Consider the following 22,931-nt stretch of genomic DNA (forward strand, 5'->3'; position numbering starts at 1 on the left):
AGTAATGCTCTGTGGTGGGTTGCATGAGCGTTTACTGGTGGATTAAACTCTTCGGTGGATCAAAATGCTTTATAGTTGTGTTGCATGGAGGTCAAATATTCCACTTGCTTGTTGAAGTGCAGATAGTGATTACTAGACATTTGATATGACATGGAATTATGTAAATGTTTAAAAAAAAAATAGCTGACAACGTCTGGATTTTTATTATTTGATATCGTATCTCTTAAGTTTGACAAGACTTTTTTTACATAAACTTTTTTACATTCATTTTAGTGGGTGACTTCAGGAAATCATGGTCAAAGCTGATGATTTTATCCTTTTAGGGAAAAAAAATTGTAAGACTTAATTTTTTTTATTTATAATAATAATAATTCCTTACATTTTATACAGCGCTTTTTTAGACACCTAAAGCGCTTTACACATTGAGAAGAATCTCCTCATCCACCACCAGTGTGCAGTATCCACCTGGACGACATGACGGCAGCCATATTGCGCCAGACTGCACACCACACACCAGCTGATTGGTGGAGAGTGATGAAGCCAATTATGATATGGGGATGGTTAGGAGGCCATGATGGACAGCGGCCAATGGACAAATTTGGCCAGGATGTCGGGGTTAAACCCCTTCTCTTTTCGAAGGACATCGTGGAAATTTTAACGACCACAGAGAGTCCGGACCTCATGCATTCACTGAGCAGTATGGAGTCCCCATCACTATACTGGGGGGTTAGGACCCACACAAACCAGGCGCAGCCCTACTTAGCTTCAGTGAGCAACCATTGATGAAAAGAATAATTGAGCAGTGTGCGACACGGTGGCTCAGTGGGTAGCACTGTTGCCTCACAGCAAGTAGGTCGCTGGTTCGAGCCCTGGCTGGGTCAGTTTGCGTTTCTGTGTGGAGTTTGCATGTCCTTCCCATGTTCGCATGGGTTTCCCTTCGGGTGCTTTGGACCCACAGTCCAAAGACATGCAGTACAGGTGAATTGAATAAACTAAATTGGCCGTAGTGTATGTGTGTGGATGAGTGTGGATGGATGTTTCCCAGTACTGGGTTGCAGATGGAAGGGCATCCGCTGTGTAAAACATATGCTGGATAAGTTGGCGGTTCATTCTGCTGTGATTCCCCCTGATGAATAAAGGAACTAAGCCAAAGGAAAATGAATGAAGGACTGAATGAATGAAGGAATAATTGAGCAGTATTAGTCATGTTCAATTGACCCTTCACTAAGCCCCACCCTGCTTAGTTACTGTTGTTACATCTGTCAAGCTTTCGTGCCTTGCACGTCTATTACAACATGTATGCGCTGGTGTCAGACATTCCCAGGGATATATAATTAGTCATTTTTTTGCGAACAGGTGAGATATCTGAGAAAGCCAGACAAAAAAGTCTTACAGGGGTATATTCACAACATAATACGCAAACCGATTAGAAAATAATATTCTTTTCTTTGATTGCATAGTTTTTGTGATCATTTGGAGCAAAATCATAATTGAAATTCGGTAATGTGCACATCCCTAAGCTGTATTGCATGTTACTCATATTAATAATAGTTATATCTGCTGCTTTTTTTGAGATCAAGTTTTTATAATTGCCTCCTCGTTCCATATGTTCACAGTTTTAGATGCAAATTGAGAAGTTTCTATAGGCAGAACAGTGGGGGGTAAAAGGCAGCTGCTGGAGCCTGAGCTACGAATGACTTTGAAATGGTCCCCTGCCAGAGCCTCAGCCCTTTACATGGGCCAGGAGTCTGCCCATCCTGCTGTATGTTCCTCAATTCTCATGCATACTGCACAGGTGCAGGCTGATGACATTAACACATTTAGGGAAGGACTTAATTTTATACATCAGGACCCATATTCACAAAGCCATCTAAGTATTAAAGTATGGAGCTGATAATATGCTAAAACAATCTGACTTGGAAATTTGTTAATTTGAATTATTGACAACTGTAATTTAATAAATCAGAATTATTATATGTTATTAAAATAGTTTTGATTAAAATTGATTTGAATTTCTTAATTTGAATTTTAATTTCTTAATTTTTATTTATTAATTTTAATTTTAATTTTCTTTAACTTAAAAAAAATCAGTTGTCTTAAATTTCAGATGTTCAATATTTAAGTCAGATTTTTGTAGACATATTTACAAACTTAATTTTTTTTGTTCTCAATTCATAGATGGTAAAAATACAGTTTATATTTTTTAAGATGAAGAAATTCAGAACCTCAAATTCAATATTCTAAAATTCAAAACTAGAAATTCAGATCGTGAAATTCAAATTCAGCACAGAAAGTAAATCGGACTTAAATAATTCAGTTGTCTTAAATTTCAGATGTTCAATATTCAAGTTAAGAAATTCAAACTAGGAAATTCAAATTTAAAACTATTGTAATGGCATATAAAGGTTCAGAATTATTGAATTACAATTGTAAATCCATTAAATTAACAAAATTCAAATTCAGATTGTTTTGGAATATTATTAGCTCGGTATTGCTCCATATTGGCCAGAGCCATATCACCCTGCAGCCCAAGACCGGTTACTCACTGTAGCTAAGCAGGGCTGAGCCTGGTCAGTACCTGGATGGGAGACCACATGGGAAAACTAGGTTGCTGTTGAAAGTGGTGTCAGTGAGGCCATCAATGGGTGCTCAACCTGCAGTTTGTGTGAGTCCTAATGCGCCAGTATAGTGAAGTGGTCTGTCTGTGAGTGCCATCTTTCAGATGAAATGTTAAACTGAGGTTCTGACTCTCTCTGCGGTAATTAAAAATCCCATGGCACTTCTTGTGAAGAGTAACGTCCGATTCATACAGGGATTCCGCGGCAACGCTTGACAGAGGGCATGTCTGAAGTTGGGGCTGACGCGATCGTCATAGCAGCGTCAGGCAATGAAATTAGTCAGCAATCGGCTACTTTCTGAGCTGAATTTGCATACAGCAATCTGATTGGTTGACGCTTCCGTTGGCGCTTGAAAAGTTGAGAGTTGAATGGGAATCATTGACGCTGACGCCCCATGTGAATGGGCCGTAAGGGTGTAACCCAGGTGTCCTGGCCAAATTCCCTCCATTGGCTCTTACCCATCATGGCCTTCCAATCATCCCCATCCACCGAATTGGCTCTATCGCTGTCTCTCTACTCCACCTATGGCTTGTGATGAGTGCACTAGCGCCATTGTGCTGTGGCTGTCGTCGCATCATCCAAGTGGATGCTGCACACTGGTGGTGGTGTGACGAGACCCCCCTCATGATTGTGAAGCGCTTTGGGTGTATGGCCCTACACAATAAATATGCTTTATAAAATTACCTACTATATTCAAGTAGCTCATAAATGTTCATTTATTGTTTCTTCATTGATTCAAGGGCCGTTTAAATGCATAACCACTAAATAATATACTTGTAGGGCGGGGCAATATGTAAAAAATAGTTATCCTGTTTTCTGATTCGATTGACAATTTATTTTATGTGTAACTAGTCAATTAAAAATATATGTTATAAAATGCTTGTAAGAATTATGTACACTAAACTGTACAGATCACAAATGTTTAAGTAAGTGAATAAGGTCTATTTCAGTAAGAGTTTTGTTTATTGATCATTTGAGATGGAGATATGTCAGTGTAATAGTTCCATGGCCATGATTCATCCTTGACATGACGTAACCGTACATGTGTGGGGACACAGTCATGTCCACAGAGTCAAGGTCATGATGTGGCTCACTAATTTAACTGGGATCAATGGCATCGTATGGCTGTGTGATTCTGACAGCTGAGAGACAAATATTCATCTGAGTGTGTGTGTGTGTACTGTGAGTGTATGTGTGTTGGGTGTGTGTTGTGTAATACTTATACATTTTAATCTTGTCTTTACAACCCGTCGAGTGACACTGACTGATCCATCTGCCAACAGCAAGTGTGGAATTACCTCAGTGCCCACTAATATATATCTCACTGTTCATTCATTCATTAGTTCTTTCATTCGTTTTTTTTTTTTTATTCATTTTTTTATTTTATTTTTGTTTGATAATACTTTTCTTCTTTCTTTCTTTCTTTTTCTTTCTTTCTTTCTTTCTTTCTTTCTTTTCTTTCTTTCTTTTCTTTCTTTCTTTCTTTCTTTCTTTCTTTCTTTCTTTCTTTTTCTTTCTTTCTTTCTTTCTTTCTTTCTTTTTCTTTCTTTCTTTCTTTCTTTCTTTTTCTTTCTTTCTTTTCTTTCTTTCTTTCTTTCTTTCTTTTTCTTTTCTTTCTTTCTTTCTTTCTTCTTGTTTGTTTGTTCTTCGTTTTTATATTGTTTATTTGTTCTTTATTCTTCATTTTTGTTTGTTTATTTTCTTTTGTTTGTTTCTTTATTTCTTCATTTTTGTTTTTTTCTTGTGTTTCTTTCTTTGTTTCTTCATATTTTTGTGTTTTTCTTGTTTGTTTGCTTGTTTTCATTTGTTTATATTGTTTATATTCTTCTTTATTTTCTTCACTTTTTTTTCTTTAGTTTGTTAGTTTTTTCTTTTTTTCTTATTTGTTGATTGTTTGTTTTCACTTGTTTATATTGTCTGTATTTTGTTGTTTCTTTCTTCATTATTTTCTTGTTTGTTTCTTTTTTTTGTTTCTTAATTGTTTTTGTTTTTGTTTGTTTTCATTTGTTTATATTGTTTGTATTGTTCTTTCTTTCTTTCTTTCTTTCTTTCTTTCTTTCTTTCTTTCTTTCTTTCTTTCTTTATTTCTTTCTTTCTTTCTTTCTTTCTTTCTTTCTTTCTTTCTTTCTTTCTTTCTTTCCTTCCTTCCTTCCATCCTTCTTTCCTTCATTTTGTTAGATTTTTGTTCTTCATTTTGTTTCTTCATTCCATTTCTTTTGTTTGATTGTTTGTTTCTTTCTTAATGTTTTTGTTTTTTTCTTTTTTGTTTTTTTTCATTTGTGAATATTGTTTATATTTTGTTCTTTCTTTCTTTCTTTCTTTCTTTCTTTCTTTCTTTCTTTCTTTCTTTCTTTCTTTCTTTCTTTCTTTCTGTCTTTCTTTCTTTCTTTCTTCTTTTTTGTTTTTTGTTTGTTTTCATTTGTTTATATTGTTTGTATTTTGTTGTTTGTTTGTTTCTTCATTTTTGTTTGTTTAGTTCTTTTATTCCTTCAGTTGGTGCCTTCTTTCTTTTAGTTAATTCGGTTTAATTCATTTCTTTTATTTTCTTATATTTTTGTTGTTTTTTACTTTAGTTTGTTTATCCAATACCTTATTATCTTTGATCTCTTTCGTTTGGTTTTTCCTTCATTTTCTTGTTTATCTTTTGTTCTTTCTTTTGTTTCTCCTTCCTTCTGTCTGATTCTTGTGGCTCTTGGTTTCATCATCTCATCTAAGGCTCTGTCGTGTGAAGCTGTACAGCCACATTTCCTGCTGCCATCTCAGTGGCCATCACCTTCAGATGATATGTGATTGATTTTAGCATTTCGGCCATGAATGACATATCAGAGTGAGAAATGATTTTACCCTTTCAGATAGGGAAAAACTGATTTCTGGATCCATGCTTTGAATCTTAATGTGTGCGTGTGTACAGTTGGGCTGCTGTTGTGTTTGCCGGGGGAATAAGTGCTCATAATGTATAGTACTTTCAGGATCAAGTGGAAGTGCTGGAGAAGGAATTCTGGAACACATACATTTGAAGTCAAAAATATTATTATTTTTTTCTTTTTTAAATATTTCCCATATGATGTTTAACAGAGCAAGGAAATTTTTAATAATATTTTTTCTATGCATTCATGCTTCCTATGCGGAGAAAGTCAATTGCATGCACATTTGTGCCTGGCAACTGCAGGATTTCACTCTTTTTTTTTTTTTCTCCATAAAGCATCTTTAATAAAGTGCATCTGACTGAATGACCCCTCAGTCCGCATCTTCTGGTGGTCTCTGTGTTGTTGATGAAGTGTAGGCCACTGTGACTCGCTCAGAGCATCAACAAAAGGTGGACTGCTGGTTTCTTACGCACATCCCCTCTGGAGTAGACCTATTATTTAGAAAATGCAATGCCCCCCCGGCCCATTCATTTCCTAGACACGAGCGGGTACTACGAGGAAATTTCCCAGCGTCCGTCAAGCTCCCCGGTGAGCAAAAATCAATAGCCACACTGCAATGCATGCAGTCTGAAAAAACGCACCACCGTAGCCCATTTATTACAGATGCGCCGCAGGATAATCAAAGCCAGACCTGATAATGAAGGAGCTCTGCTAAGGCAAGAATATTTTAACATCAGCTGAAATGAAAATTAAGTTCCCCGCCGACTGTAATTTATGTATCAAGCTTGTCATTTGGTAAATAAGTATGATTTGCCTGGAGCGGTATCCAGATTTTATTGTACCAGACTAGTTCCATGTTGTTTATCGTTTGAAACAATAGTTCAGGTCATCTAGCCGTGACCTACACATGATCAGCACAGTCTCTGTTACTTTCTTTATTTGCTGGCCTACTATGGTATTTCAGCTCACTTTCAAATGGTTGGTTCATGAGTTTCGTTCTTTTGATATTTTGAAGAATGCTGGTTGCTGGGGTCCATTGACTTCCATAGTAGGAATAAAATAGTCAATGGGTCCCAGCAATCTTAACCTGCATTTTTAAAAATATCTTAAACAGAAGAAAGTTTATTTTTGAACAAGGGAAGAGTGAGAAAATAAGGATTTATTTTTAATGAACTATCCCTTTAAGGTCTGGATTACTGCATTTAAAAAGTGAAGGCGAGTTTATTTATAGAGCATTTTTCATACACAATGGTAATTCAAAGTGCATAAACAAAAATAAAAGAAACATGAAAAACAAGTATAAGAAAATAAAAACAAAAAATAAATAATAAAAACAGATTAAAATGTGTTAAAACAGGTCTTAAAGGAATGAAAAAGACAAGAAAGACAGTGCGATCTGTCGGATACACTGTTGCACCAGGGGCGCCGCTGGCCACCACGGGCCCTCTGACAAGGGGAGGGTTATTGTGAATGAAAGTGAGGAGAAGGGGGGGGGGGGGGTGTTGATTGCGGATGAAAGAGGGGGTGGGGGGAGGTGTGATCGTAGATGACAGTGAAGCAGATGTGTTGTAAACTATATTATTTATTTATGTATTTAAATTACTTCCTATTATTTATTCATTCATTTTCTTTTCAATTTCTTTTTCTTAGTCTCTTTATTAATCTGCGGTCGCCACCGTGGAATGAACCGCTAACTTATCCAGCATATTTTTAACACAGCAGATGCCCTTCTGGCTGCAACCCATCACTGGAAAACACCCATACACTCTCATTTACACACATACAATGCGGTCAATTTAGCTTACCCAATTCACCTATACCACATGTCTTTGGACTGTGGGGGAAACCGGAGCACCCGGAGGAAATCCCAGAAATGCCAACTGACCCAGCCGAGGCTCGAACCAGCGACCTTCTTGCTGTGAGGCTACCCGTGCTATCCACTGCGCCACCACGCTGCCCTAATAAATAATTTATTATTAATTATTTATCTATTTAAACTAAAACTATTGCTTATTTATTTATTGTTTACTGTTGTTTATTATTTTATATTTATTTATCTATTTAAACTATAAACTATTATTTATTTATTTATTTATTTATTTATTGTTTGTTTGTTTACTGTTGTTTGTTATTTTCTATTATTTATCTATTTAAACTATAAACTTTTTATTTATTTATTGTTTACTATTATTTATTATTTTCTATTATTTATTAATCTATTTAAACTAAACACTATTATTTATTTCTGTATTCATTGTTTGCTATAGTTTATTATTTTCTAATCATTTATTTATTTATTTATTCATTTATTGATTTATTCAGTTCTGAATTCTCAAACATCAATAAAGTGTCAAGAATCCGAAAAATGTCACTGTGTTGCCACTAAGCACTAAAATAAGCACCAAGAAATCAGAAATAATCATTCTAATTCTAATAAACAGAAAACATATAAAAACAGTACTGAAATAGTTTTGCTATTTTTCAGCTTTAGCTAGCACACTGCTACAGTGAAACCACAAGTTTCGTCTTAAACTGTGTCTAAATAGTTGTTGTTGACTGAGGTTTTATATTAACCGATAGTATATGTGCAAGGTAGTTTGTTTTTTATATTAAAATTAACTCATAAAAGCAATGTATTGGAACAAAAAAAAGTTGTTTTTATTGATTATCAATGTATTGTATGCTTACAGGATGGGGTTGGGGTGTTACTCTCAATATGTCTAGTGTTCTTTTCTTTTGTTTGTATTTTTTGAAAGTTTATGTGTGCATATCAGAAAATTAATCCTGGAATTTGGGATTATTCCAAGTCTACCAGATGAGCAAATAAAATTTATTTGACAAAAAAAATAAATAAATAAACCAGCAAGTTGCTAAACATTTTCTGTTCACTACTGTAAAGTGTAGTTGTTTCCAGGGAGTGTGATGCATAAAGAGCAGAGTTTCTTCACAATATCCTGTAATAAGCTCACACCTGAAGAGAATCAAGAGCACTTTACTCCACTCAGCACTGGAATTATGTATCATAATAATACGTACCAGTTAAAATGAACCGAAGATGAAGTGCAATAGTTACATAACAAGCACAAAGTGTACTCTTTTAGCTAAATAGAGCTGTTTATTGATTCTCTACAGGAGAGATTTATTGCCTCAAATTCAATTTATTTTCAGTTATATTTCCTCCTTAGACACTGTTTATTCATAGAAATCCACAGCTTGATTAGGTTCAATATCTGCTACCCTTTCTGGTAATTCCAAGGATATGGAGTTGAACCATGCCCGTAAACCCACTTGATTAATCTCCTTATTTGAGAAGAGAATTGCTTTGCAGTCCTACTTTGGGTAAATATTTAACTGAATTTGAAAGTGATGTATTGACCTGGAACTGTACTGTATGTGTGGCTTTGTTTTCGTCTTGATCTTAAAGCATAAAAAAAACTCATCTATTTGTAATAAGGTGTCTGAATAACCTATTCATTCTTGCTTTGTTACCTTTCCTTTTCAATTTTTTTTTGTGTGTGGTAATCCAAGTTAGCAGCCACCAGGGCTAGCCTAGATAGAGTCAAGAACATATGCAGACCTAATACATGTGCCTCACAATGATGCACTGAAGTTGATCCGACTATACAGAAAATAAATATTGATTCACCGCAATGGCAAGCCGTTTTGAGTGCTTTTACATTAGTGACAGACTTATTATTTCACTTTATAAAACCTGAACGTATCATCAGGAACCACAGGTGTCACTTTCTCGTATGACTTTACTTGAAGGGGTATTCATAAGACTGTCATGAAACCTTTATAATGATAACATGACACGTGATGAATGTGGAAAAGATTTTATGCATGCTTTTGACAACCGTTATTAAGCATCATTTGCCAAGTTATGTACAGTTGAAGTCAGAATTATTAGCCCACCTTTGAGTTTTTTTTTTTCTTTTTCAATATTTCCCAAATGATATTTAACAAAGCAAGGAAAATTCCACAGTAATTTTGAAAAACCATTTTAAGGTCAAAATTATTAGCCCCTTTAAGCTATATTTTTTCGATAGTCTACAGAACAAACCATCAGTATACAATAACTTGCCTAATTAGGCTAACCTGCCTAGTTAACCTAATTAACCTAGTTAAGCCTTTAAATGTCACTTTAAGCTGTATAGAGGTATCTTGAAAAGTATAGAAGTATCTAGTGAAATATTATTTACTGTCATCATAGCGAAGATGAAATAAATCAGTTATTAGAAATGAGTTATTAATACTATTATGTATAGAAATGTGTTGAAAAAATATTTCTCTTCATTAAACTGAAATTGGGGAAAAAATAAACAGGGGGCTAATAATTCTCACTTCAAATGTAATATTAAATGCAAAGATGACATTTTTTCTTATGACAACTTGACATAAACCAATACCTTAAAACCAGTCTTCATCTTTGTCATGACAACTTGACATTACTAAGACAACTTACCAAAAATCTGTCATAAACTTGATTGTCAGGAGGCATTATAATTGTGTCATGAATATCCGTGTTTTTAGTTGAACTTACTGTATTTGTTGTTAAAATTGTCTTTACTCTGTCAAATAATTTTTAATAGTGTCATTAATACTTAATGACAAATTTAGCTTGTACCACTGTAGTTGAGGTAAAAAAAAATGATGACGCTGTTATAAAATTCATGACGCTTTTATAATGGGTTAATGACAATCATGTTTATGACAGATTTATGACAAGTTTTGTTGTCTTGGTGACGTCAACTTGTCATAGCCAGTGTTCACTAAAAAATGATTATTTTTTTTTTGCTTGTTCAAACTACTTATTTAAAATGAGCTAAAGCAACACAATTCTTGATATTTTTTTTGGGACAACTTTATTTTTATGTTCAATCCACATAAATTTGTTAAAAGTGTTAACATGATTTAGTGTTAGGACAACATGAATGAATTGTGTGGAACCCTGCATTTTTTACAGTGTTGAGCATGCTCCTTTAAAAGAGTAATTAGTTCTAGTTGTAGTTAGTTAACTGAGTTACATAATTATAAAAGTAACTAAATACCAGGGAAAGTCAGTATAGCATTACTTAAAAAAAAAAAAAAATATATATATATATATAATTTGTCAAATGACAATAAAATAAATATAAAACATTGTACACTAATCTACACAATTTTAATGTTGTTGGACAACGTGAGAAAGAACAGCAGCATGTCCTCAACTATATGTCTAGATATTATTTAGTTTAAATCTGTCTGAGTAATAAGTGTTTGCAGTGGAGAAAAGTTTTATTGTCTTTGACATCGTGGCTTTGTCTCCTCCTTTAGTAGGAGAGCACACGCCATCACCTGCGTAGCCAGTAATTGTGTGACATCGTGTAACTACATGAAGTACTTAATTCGATTAGAATTACTTGAAGTGGTGTTAGTGAGGCCAGCAAGGGGCACTCAACCTGCGGTGTGTGTGGGTCCTAACGCCCCAGTACATTGAAGGGGGCACTATACTGCTCAGTGAGCACCGTCTTTCAAATGAGATGTTAAAACCAAGGTCCTGATTCTCTGTGGTCGTTAAAAATTCCAGGATGTCTTTCGAAAAAGAGTGTGGGTTTAACCTTGGCATCCTGGCCCACTGGCCTCCTAACCACCCATATCATAATTGCCTTCATCACTCGTCTCCTCCCCACTAATCAGCTGGTGTGTGGTGTGGATGCTGCACACTGGTGGTGGATGAGGAGATTCTCCTCAATGTGTAAAGCTCTTTGAGTGTCTAGAAAAGTGCTATATAAATGTAAGGAATTATTATTATTATTATTATTATTATATTATTATTATATTATATTATTATTATTATTATTATTATTATCATTGACGCAGAGAGACTCTTTTTTTGGGCATAAGTTGCACGATACATAAACATTCTTACCTTTCACCTCAACGAGGAAAAAGTAGTGCTTAAATTTCCAGTTTGCAAACTCTACCTTTGAACTGGATTTGCCATCGTTCTGACTCCTAGAGGTTGATGTGTGCAACTGACTGTGCCTGTGTGACAAGCATGTGTGAACCTGCGCTACTGATTGGCAAACGATGGAAATGTGCTCCATCTTAGCCAATCATTACGTTCTCAGTTACACCACATTCACAGACACACCAATCATCATCCCTGGTTGGTTTTGTGTTCCACCCCAGCCCGAACACACACAAACACCCTAGAGAAAGAGAGTAGCTGAGAGAGACGCTGCTCGCATGAAAAATACTTCAGTGTTCTTAATTATAGTAACGTTCACTTTCTTGTTAGTATTGGTAATGACGTTGTAATGGGGGAAACAGTAATTCATTTGATTACTCTTTACTGAAAAGAGTAACACCCTTAGTAGCACCATTGATTAATAGCACCATTATTCCCATCACTTGTCATGACAAAGACAAAAAAAAGTTGTGATGCATTTATGTCAAGTTGTCATAAAAAACAATGTCATAACTGAGCGGATGAAACTTAATGACAGTTGTTGTAAACAACACTTGATGGCAGTTACATAAAATCTCATTCACATTCATAACATATGTCATGCCATGAATATATAGCTTAATAACCCCTTTAAGTGTTTTCCAATTTATTTATTTTTTTGCCTGTACGTAGATGTATTTTGATGATTAACGTTACTTGCTTTTTACCATGGAAGAAAATTTTGAAATTAAAAATTTTATACTGAAGAAAAAAATGTCACCGTCATCTTAGTTGTAGAGCAGGGGTGGGCAAACTTGGACCTGGAGGGCCAGTGTCCTGCACAGTTTAGCTCCAACTCTGATCAAACACACCTGCTTATAGATAACTAATGATCTGGAGACACTGATTAGCATGTTCAGGTGTGTTTGATTAGAGTTGGAGCTAAACTGTGCAGGACACCGGCCCTCCAGGACCGAGTTTGCCCACCCCTGTTGTAGAGTATATTAACAGCACATTTATATTTGTGTGTGAACTATCCCTTTAAGGCTTACTCCAGTGTTTTTGTACAGCTCCATGCTGTCAAAAGAACATCAGTGAGTAACATTATGAGTCAAGGTTTTCATAACTCTGTAGTGCCTCCACTCGCCCCCAGCCTGGGCGAATCACGTCCCTGCATTATTGTTTATCACACACCACCCGCATGTTAAAATTTAGACGTATTTGATGGCTGAAATCACTCACTTAGAGTTTACATTGTGATTCGGTACAATGAATCTTTTATCATTTTAATAATGTACTTTTCAATTAATCTTAACTGTTGTTGTGGATAGATGAACTGATATCTGAGGTTAAGCTCTGGTTCGCTTCAAAGAATTCTGGGATTTCCAAGATGATGCTTTTTGGCTTTTGCTGATGGGTGTGTTTCTCTGAACGTGAGGTGTTGTCAGCAGAGAGGTTCGGTGATGTTAAAATGAAGCTCATTTGCAGTTTGTGAAAATGCACGGCAGGGTGTGATGGGAAGCAGAAGGAAGAATAATGAAATCTCTCCTCCTGCTGTAATGCGTGCTCACACACACCCACTTAGCAGATCAGTGTGAAAAATGAGAGTCTTGTGAGTCTAAGGGCTGACCATTGATCTGTGTGTCAACTGAGTGTTAAAAAATGATGCCTCTTGAAAAATGTGGAGTATTTGTGTTGTAAGTAAGCAGTACACAAGCATTATTAAATGACGGTTAATCACTGTTGACAAGTAATATTTTTCATTGGCTTCATGGCTTCGTTCTGTGACTTTTAAAGGTTTCATTTTCATTTAATAAAAAAGAAACACTGTGATTAATGTGGTACAATTTGATAACAAGAGGATTGTTTGGAAAAGTTTGGTCTTTTATTCTCATTATGACCGGATCTAAACACACACTTGTACAGTTGAAGTCAGAATAAGTGATAATGTTGAATAAGTGATTTCTAATGATAATATTTTTTCTTCTAGAGAAAGTCTTATTTGTTTAAAAGCAGTTTTTAATAAAAAAAAAACAGCTTAAAGGGGCTAATAATTTTGACCTTAAAATATGTTTTTTTCAATAGTCTACAGAACAAACCATTGTTATACAATAACTTGCCTAATTACCCTAACCTGCCTAGTTAACCTAATTAACCTAGTTAAGCCTTTAAATGTCACTTTAAGCTGTATAGAAGTGTCTTGAAAAATATCTAGTCAAATATTATTTACTGTCATCATGACAAAGATAAAATAAATCAGTTATTAGAAATGAGTTATTAAAACTATTATGTTTAGAAATGTGTTGAAAAAAAACTCTGTTAAACAGAAATTGAACCCCCCTCCAAAAACCCTCCCAAACAAACAGGGGAATAATTCTGACTTCAACTGTGTGTGTGTGTGTGTGTGTGTGTGTGTGTTAGTGTGTGTTTTTTTACATGCCAATTATTCATGTCATAGCAAAGCTGAGGTCTCTGGCACTACAAGACTCTCAGAAATCATTGTAATATGCTGAATTATGCTCAAAATAAGTATTGAATACATCGTTTTTTTTTCCTGGGAATAATATTTCTAAAAACAAAAACAACACAAGCATAAAAGTAAAACAAAACAAAATAAATATGATTTTTTTAATGTTTAATAACAATGGAATGACACAAGGGGAATGTACTGAACTACTGAAATGTATTTAATACTTTATATAAAAGGCTTTTTTGGTGATGGCAGCTTAAAGACGTCTCTCATATGGTGAATGAAGTCACATGCATTGCTCAGGTGTGAGTTTGTGCATTGCTCAGGTGTAAATGTGCAAATCTTAATGGTTCTGTGGGTCTCGTCTATCCAATCTGATCCTCATCTTGTGTTTTCTATTGGATTCAAGTCAGGTGATTGGCTGGGCCATTCTACAGCTTGATTTATTTCTCTGAAAACATTTGAGAGTTTGCTTGGCTGTGTTTTGGATCATTGTCTTGCTGAAATGTCCACCCTGGTTTCATCTTCATCATCTTGCTAGTGTAGATGTTGGACTGAAGCAGCTAATATTAATTTACATTGACAAAAGTCAGAGGCTTGCTGAATAAGTGCTGAGAAATTTCAGCTGCTGTTTGGTCTTTCTACGCCTCCCTTTCTTCATGTGTTTAATACTTTTTCTCTGTGTCATTTTATTTTGTTACACATAACTTCATTTGTAAACTAATTAGATTTGTTTTCTTTTCATATACGTTTTTCTTTGGTTATCAACATCTGGTGAAAATTTCAAGTCAACAGCACCTTTAGAAATATGTTTTCTGAGAAAAATGGTGACGTGTTGAATACTACTTTCCCTAACTGTGTGTATTCCTGGTCACTTTTGATACATTTATTACATTTTACTGAATTTTAAGAAGACTCAGAAATAGTGTATGCCATTTAAAGAGGCAAATTTGATATTTACAAAATATCTATATTACTTGGATTTAGAGTTTACATAAAAACATGGTTACTTTCAATGTGCACATTCTTGTTTTTATTGTAGAATGAAGTAGTACACATTATTTCAATAAAGCCACAGCCAAATCACCCTGCAGCCCAAGACTTACTCACTGAAGCCAAGCAGGGCTGAGTCTGGTCTGTACCTGGATGGGAGACCACATGGGAAAAAACTAGGTTGCTGTTGGTGGTCTTAGTGAGGTCAGCAAGGGGCATTCGACCTGTGGCTTGTGTGAGTCCTAATGCCCCAGTATAGTGAAGGGGACACAATACTGTCAGTTGTACTGTCACAATACTGTGTTGTCCTGTGGCTGCCGTCGCATCATCCAAGTGGATGCTGCGCACTGGGGGTGGTTTGGAGAGACCCCCCCCACCTCATGATTATGAAGTGCTTTGGGCGTATGGCCCTATACAATAAATGCTCTATATTAATACACATTACATGTAAAGCAATGTTTGTGTTCTAACAGAGAAAACCAAGTCCATCTTTACAGTTTTTTTCTTTCAAAAACTGCAATTATGTTACATTACGGGTTGCAAATGCCATTTCATGTTGGCTTGAACGGGGTCCTCAATTATCCTTCATTATTGAATATCATTGTTGTCTCTTACAGTCCCTTAGGAGAGGTAAAAATAGAAGCAATTGAGATAATTGTTAACTTGCATTATAGAGCTATAGAGTGAATGTAAAAAGCATAGCTTAAGAGTATTTGGTCTTCTGTTTGCAGACTTTTGTATCTAATAACCAATATAAGCACAGTTTGACGCATTGTTCAGTTTCGTTAACACTAGTGGACATATTATAAGCATATTTTTTTCTCTCTCAGGACAAAGATTTGGAGATACTGAACAATATAAAAATAAAAATCTGTTATTTATTCACTCTAGTATCATCATAAACCTTCCGCTGAACCTATTCATAGAATATTGGAAACTAAAATACACTGGAGCCTATTAGCGCTGCACAATATATCGTTTCAGCATCGATATCGCAGTGTGATCATTCACAGTAGTCACATCACAGGAAATGCAATGTTGAGTTTGTATTATAGTTTATCAATTAGATGTAATTTTGAGGTCTTTGACTAGTATGATTTTAAGAGCATTTAGGCTTAAGAAATTGTACCATTTGTAAGTATTGTTACAACCCTTGTCTAGGGTCAACGACGCAACATAAAAAAAACACTTGGACAAATAAAGTTCACTTTTATGACCCTTGGAGTCGGGTTTGTTTATTTGTCATTTTTTTTTTTTGCCTTTTTTATCACCCAAAATGTGAAGCCTATACCTCGGAGAGGACCCACAAAAAATTATAAACAAAAAGTACACACTACCTAAACACCCTCAATAAAACTACCTACATATTACAAAGAAAATAACAGAAACGAACACACAATACTAAACCTCACTTCCTACCTATATATAAAACAAGAGAAAATAAAGAAAAATGTGGCGTCCAACCCCCTACTGTTTCTCACTGTGTATATACAGAGTATAATATTTACAATATCAACAACCGGATCAAAACAAAGTAAAGGGGGGTTTGCACGGATGGATAAACAACAAACAAAAATGTCAAGATTTATACACACATCAAAACCGAAAAACACAATCAAAAATAACCTTTAGCAATATATAATTTGTTATTTACACTAAACGCAAAATCACAACACCAACAAATTCACTCTCCCGCCCTACGCGCGATTTCCCTTTTTTAAAATATGCCCTGGGTCACTCCAGCCAATCCCAGGGCACGTTGTCTGCATAATTAGGGCCAATGCAGATGAAAGAAGAGAGAGAGAGACACTCACACCTCCGAACGCAACATTACAATAATGATTAATTTTATTGATATGCTTTTATTTTTGTTATTCAGTTACTGTACCTGAATATCGTTAGACTCAGAAAAAGGACTCTTTAAAAACACTCTATTTATTTATTGATAAAACACTCACTTTATTTCAATTGTATATATTTTTATTGTGTTTATATACGCTTGTAGATTGTTTATTTGATTTTGTGTAGATGCACTCCCCTACAGAATCATCATAACCAATCTTAAATGATTCATGCTTACCAAATAGATATTTAAGTCATCTGGTAAAATTTATTTATATTGCAATTATATCACAGAATAACAAATTATCGCAATGTTAGATTTTTCCAAAATCATGCAGCTCTGGAGCCCATTGACTTTTGCTGTATGAATCAATATCATTTTTGTTTTTGTGTTTTAACCATCTATTTAGTTTCACCAAAAATCACATGGTGTGAATATATAATGCTAAAATGGCAATTCTAGCTTTAAAAAAGCCTCCAACATAATTTGAAATAGCTCCTTGTGGCATTAAACAATACAATTACAGGTAAATTCCAGCATTATGTTCAGCGTCAGAAGCAGTCTCGCGCAGATGTGAATTTGACATGGATCCAAAGCATTTGAGAAGTGTGAGAGATACAGCTCATGTTTTCCCTCACCGATGGCGCAGACAGATTGTGTTTTTTGGTCTCAGAGGAACCCGAGGAGTGTTAGATGATTTAGCCCGCTAGCTTGGGGAACCACATTCATCTTGCTCACAGGCAGAAGAGCCAGAGAACCATCTACTTCCCCTCACAGATAGCGACTGTAGTGGCCCAGGGTCACTTGCTTTGTTAGCACAGACAGGAAACAGAATTTAGATCCTGCGCAGGAGATTAAACACACCGCTCTGACTCTCTGTTGCCATTATGTAAATAAACCTGCAGGTGTGAGAAGGGAGAAAACTGTAAGATGTTAAAAGGAGAAAAAAAAAGAATATTCCTTTATCACTTGTTTCAAACCTATTTAAACCAACTCAGGTTCTAGGTGAAAATGTACCCCTGTACACGTTTCTGGAGAGCTGGAATTATGTAGCCAGAGCTACGTATGGCTGCATTTCGACTTTAAAACGAACGCTCTGGGGCGGTATGACGCTGCTGACAGCTGCTGTTTCTTTTTGCGTGACCAGCTGACCACTTACCTCAGTCTGGGTGGCTTTTTCACTGTTACCACTTTGCCCTGTAGCTCGCCATGTATGTTGGCGGACTTGAGATGCAAAGAGGAGTTGACCACGATGATGGGGTTTGAGTCTGGTTAAGAAAGGTTCCAGAAAGTTGGTAAAACAAAAACAAATGGCAAAAACTAAAATAAACAAGTAAATAACAGGGTGAGAATGTGGTAAAATCTGAAAACGTGGCAAAAATCTGGCGAGGTCATTTCTTTTTGTGGATTTCCTTTGAAAACAGTCTGTTGGGTTTAGGGAAGTGGGTGGGCTTGTCTATCTGTGATTTTGAGAAATTTGAAAACAACAAAGAACATAGGCATGAACGGCACTCGTAAGAGAAATTTTAGATCTGAAAAAGTGTACACAGTGGCCTCTGGTGGATTCCCGAAAACAAAAATTGCAAAAAAAAAAAAAAAAAAAAAGTAGCTCCTGGAACGAATTTGGCACTCTCCAGATATGTATATAGGGGTGCGTAATCAGAATGAGCCTGGGTTGAATTAAACGCACACAAAAGAAGATATTTTGAAGAATGTTGGAAACTGGTAGCCATTTAGTATTTTCTATCCTACTATGGACTTCAATGTTTTGCTGCTACCAATATTTTCTAAATATTTTCGTTTGTGTTAAACAGAAAAATTAAACTCATAAAGGTTTAAACATTTTTTTAAAGGGATAGTTCATCCCATTATTATTTTTACTTAACATTTACTCTCCCTCATGTGGTTCCTAAGCTTAATTAGTTTCATTTTATTTATATATTTATTTATTTGCTGTAGAAATCCGGTAACCTGTAAGTCAAAGGTTACAGGTTTCCAACATTTTTCAAATTAACTTCTTTTGTGTTTAACGTTCAGACAGGTTTGTTACAAATAATTGTTGAGTAAATGATTACAGAATGTTTACGTTTTTGATGAACTATCCCTTTAAGAGTGTGTAAATATGTTGTATGGAGATTATTATTATTATTAATAAGAAAAGATGAATTCATAAAAAAACTATATCACATTAAGATGGTAAAGTTTGAGTACTTTTTAAAAACTATTTGAGTACTTTTTTCAAACAAAAAGTTATTTATTTTTACTTCGAAATGTTACGTTTCGAAATGATACGAACTATATTTACTCAGCCTGGCTTTTTCAGCTCTGCTTTCCCCCACAGTCCAAAGACATGAGCCAAAGGTGAATTGAATAAACTAAATTAGCCAAAGTGTATGTGTGTGAATGAGTGTGTATGGGTGTTTCCCAGTTGCTTCTGGAAGGCCATCCACTGCATAGAGCATACAGTTAGTCAGAATTATTAGCCCCCCTTTAAATTTGTTTTTTTCTTTTTCAATCATTTCCCAAATGATGTTTACAGAGCAAGAAAATTTTCATAGTATGTCTGATAATATTTTTTCTTCTGGAGAAAGTCTTGTTTTTTTAATTGTGGCAAGAATGAAAGTAGTTTTTCACTTTTTAAAAACTATTATAAGGTCAAAATTATTCGCCCCTTTAAGCTATATATTCTTTTCAATAGTCTACAGAACAAACCATCGTTATACCATACCTTGCCTAATTTTGTTAACCTGCCTATTTAACCTAATTACCCTAGTTACGCATTTAAATGTCACTTTAAGCTGCATAGAAGTGTCTTGAAAAATATATAGTGAAGTATTATTTACTGTCATCATGGCAAAGATAAAATAAATCAGTTATTAGAAATGAGTTATTAAAACTATGTTTAGAAATGTTTTGTAAAAATCTTCTCTCCGTAAAGCAGAAATTGGGGGAAAAAATTAACAAGGGGGCTAATAATTCAGGGGGGCTAATAAATCTACTTCAACTGTATACCAGAATAGTTGGCGTTTCATTCCACTGTGGCATCCTCTGCAATATAGACTAACCTGAAGAAAAAATAAATGAAAGAATGAATCCTACTGTATATACAGTACTCTTCTTTTTTTCAGACCAGAAAAAAGAAGGTTTGTCTCTCATTCAAATCCTATCTTAGACGCTCGTAATTTAGCCAGTATTACATTGGGTCATTCTGTTATATTCCTACCATTTTTTTCAAAAAAGGATTGTAATAATGATGGTTGCTAATATCATATTTGTGTGTAAAAACACTGTTACAGCAGCACCGTATTGAGTAAATGATGACTTGATTTTTAGTTGGATGAACGATCCCCTCAGTTCTGTGTGTGAATTGCTGTTTAATTATTTGAGAAATTTACTAGCAATTTCAGAGTGTAAAACTTCTACACCATTATTCTTGTTTCTTTAGTTTGAGAGGTTTGCGAGTTCGCCAAGCAGCCTGTGTCTTTTTTTTTTTTTGCCCTGCCTCCTCTCTCACCTGCTCTAGGCTCTCTCTCTCTCTCTCTCTCTCTCTCTCTCTCTCTCTCTCTCTCTCTCTCTCTCTCTCTCTCTCTCTCTCTCTCTCTCTCTCTCTCTCTCTGTGTGTGTGTGTGTGCGTAGATTGTACTGAGGGGAGAGGAGTGTGAAGAGCATCTCTCTCTCTCTCTCTCTCTCTCTCTCTCTCTCTCTCTCTCTCTCTCTCTCTCTCTCTCTCTCTCTCTCTCTCTCTCTCTCTCTCTCTCTCTCTCTCTCTCTCTCCCCCTCCCTTCCTCCCTCTCTCCTGACGCTGAGACTGGTGACTCCTCCACAGTGTTTACTCATAATTCATACGGAGAGATTCCGCTCAGCCACACTATGTTTGCCTCCATTTGGTACGCCAAGAAGCTGGGGCGCAGGCTGCTTCAGAATGCTAGGAAGGCTAAAATGCAGAAGGTAGGTGACAGAGATTTCCATGCACTCTGCGGAGGGTTCATTCAAAAAGAGTCTGACCCGGTTGGTGGCATGTTTTAATGTGAACTCAGATGAATTTGTGGTTGATGAAGTATCTTTAGGGTGACACATTGCAAGTTCTTAGTTTTTTTTCTTTCTTTAAAGTTTGTTAATGCTAAAAAGCCGAATGGGAAAACATTTTCCTGATGTGAGCTTGAGTTCTTCCTTATTTTCTTTCTGGATGTAATCTTCAGCATCTTCTAGTGGAAGTAAAATACTACGTTTTATCCCATTGTTGGAAAAGCCTCAGCTTGCTTGATGAGAGCTTTAATAATGATCTGTATCGTTCTCGTTAAACTGCAGAAAATCCTCTTAACCTGCTGTCGTCCTGTTATGGTGATGTTTGCCACGCTGTACCATCTGCGAACTTTACCAGTCTCCCTCCCTCTCTCTTTCTCACTCTTTCTCTCTCTCTCTCTTTCTCTCGCAGTCTTGAGATGTTCAGCATCAGATCTGATTTGTCTTAACCTAGCCTGCCTGCCTGCTTGAAATTTAACTAGTCCTGTTTGTGACAGGCTCACTTCCAGTCTCGTTTTTCTCTTTCTCCCAGTGATCCCCAGTCTTGTTCCCCTCGCTAAACATTAGATCATATTTATTGTTGTAGTTTAAAGAGAAGAAGTGTGTGTGCATGTGGGTGTGAACTTGATCCAGTGAGGGAATGCAACAGGTTTTACAGTATTACAGTAATGCTCTATCTATCTATCTATCTATCTATCTATCTATCTATCTATCTATCTATCTATCTATCTATCTATCTATCTATCTATCTATCTATCTATCTATCTATCTATCTATCTATCTATCTATCTATCTATCTATCTATCTATCTATCTATCTATCTATCTATCTATCTATCTATGTCTGTCTGTCTGTCTGTCTATCTATCGTTCTATCTATCGTTCTATCTATCGTTCTATCAATCTATGGTATCTAAGGTATCTCTAGAGTATGTTCAGGTCATATTTGAAATAAACGGAATAATTTACACTGCTGCTTTTTGAAAGAAGTCTTATAGTGAATCCAGTTATATGTACTGGATTCATTTGATTGAAAACACAGTAAAGCAGTAATTTTGTGAAGCAGTATTTCAATTTAACATTTCAGTATATTTATTTTTACAAATATATTTAATTCATTCAAAAACTAAATTTCTAGGAGTCATTAACTGAGTCTTCAGAAAGCGATCAAATGTTATGATCTCTCTTTTTTACAGACACAAACTTTTACTCAAAACTATTACTACTAACTATTAACTACTAACTTTTTAATTTTTAATATTATTCACCCCCTTTGGTGAAGTATATGTAATGTCTGATGCAGGTTTTGTTGAACATCCCGCAAACTGCTGCCTAGCAACACCATAACCTTGCGTTTAGGTGAAGGAATCGTCTTCCTTTTTTATATATGCACACATTAGACTCATACATGTTCATATGCTCAGGCCTTTTAGCTGAGGTGGAAGAGAAAGAAATTGATTTATGCTGACAAAGTGTGCAAAGGACACTTCCCCCCAGTCTGGAACTGTACGTCCAGTAGAGCAGAACGTGGGCAGTTGCAGATGACCGTAGGCCACATAGGGACACCACCAATGTACCTGGAAACCTTCTGCATCCGTGGGTTTGAAATATGCTTCACTCAGGCCTTGATAGAACATTCCGTTTCAGAGGGAAAATGCTCAGTTTTCAAAAAAATGATTGCAGCGTATTGTCAAAAAATAAATATATAGTTGAAGTCACAATTATTAGCCCTCCTCTAAAGTTTTTTTTTTTCTTTTTCAAATATTTCCCTAATGATGGTTAACAGAGCAAGGCATTTTTCACAGTATTTCTTTGTTTTATTTTAGGCTAGAATAAAAGCAGTTTTTAATTAAAAAAACATTTTAAGGTCAATATTATTAGCCCCCTTAAGCAATCTTTTTTTTTATTTATTTGATCGTCTAAAGAACAAACTTTAACAAACTTTTTTTTTTTTTATTAATTACCCTAACTTGCCTAATTAACTTAATTACACTAGTTACGTCTTTATATAGCACTTTAAGCTGAATACTAGTATCTTGAAAATGTTCTAGTAAAATCTTATCTACTGTCATCATGGCAAAGATAAAAGAATTTTTAAGAAAAATCGTATTTCCTTTAAACAGAGCATAATTCAGGAGGGCTAACAGTTCTGACTCCAAATGTTTATATAATGCTTGTTTAGTTCT

General features: G+C 35.3%; 1 protein-coding gene across 13 annotated transcripts in view; it reads left to right on the plus strand.

The window, feature by feature from the left end:
• Positions 1-22,931, plus strand: part of dlg2 (discs, large homolog 2 (Drosophila)) — a 420,832-nt gene that overhangs the window by 170,636 nt on the left and 227,265 nt on the right. For 2 of the 13 annotated variants that reach the window (XM_056466781.1, XM_056466783.1), the window contains exon 1: positions 20,594-20,671. The exons of the other annotated variants lie outside the window; for them this stretch is intronic. In XM_056466781.1, the coding sequence (XP_056322756.1) occupies positions 20,594-20,671 (78 nt within the window). Of the gene's footprint in view, positions 1-20,593; positions 20,672-22,931 lie in introns of those variants that run through there. 13 annotated transcript variants of the gene reach the window in all.

Source organism: Danio aesculapii, chromosome 10, assembly GCF_903798145.1.
Source record: "Danio aesculapii chromosome 10, fDanAes4.1, whole genome shotgun sequence".
Taxonomy (NCBI): domain Eukaryota; kingdom Metazoa; phylum Chordata; class Actinopteri; order Cypriniformes; family Danionidae; genus Danio; species Danio aesculapii.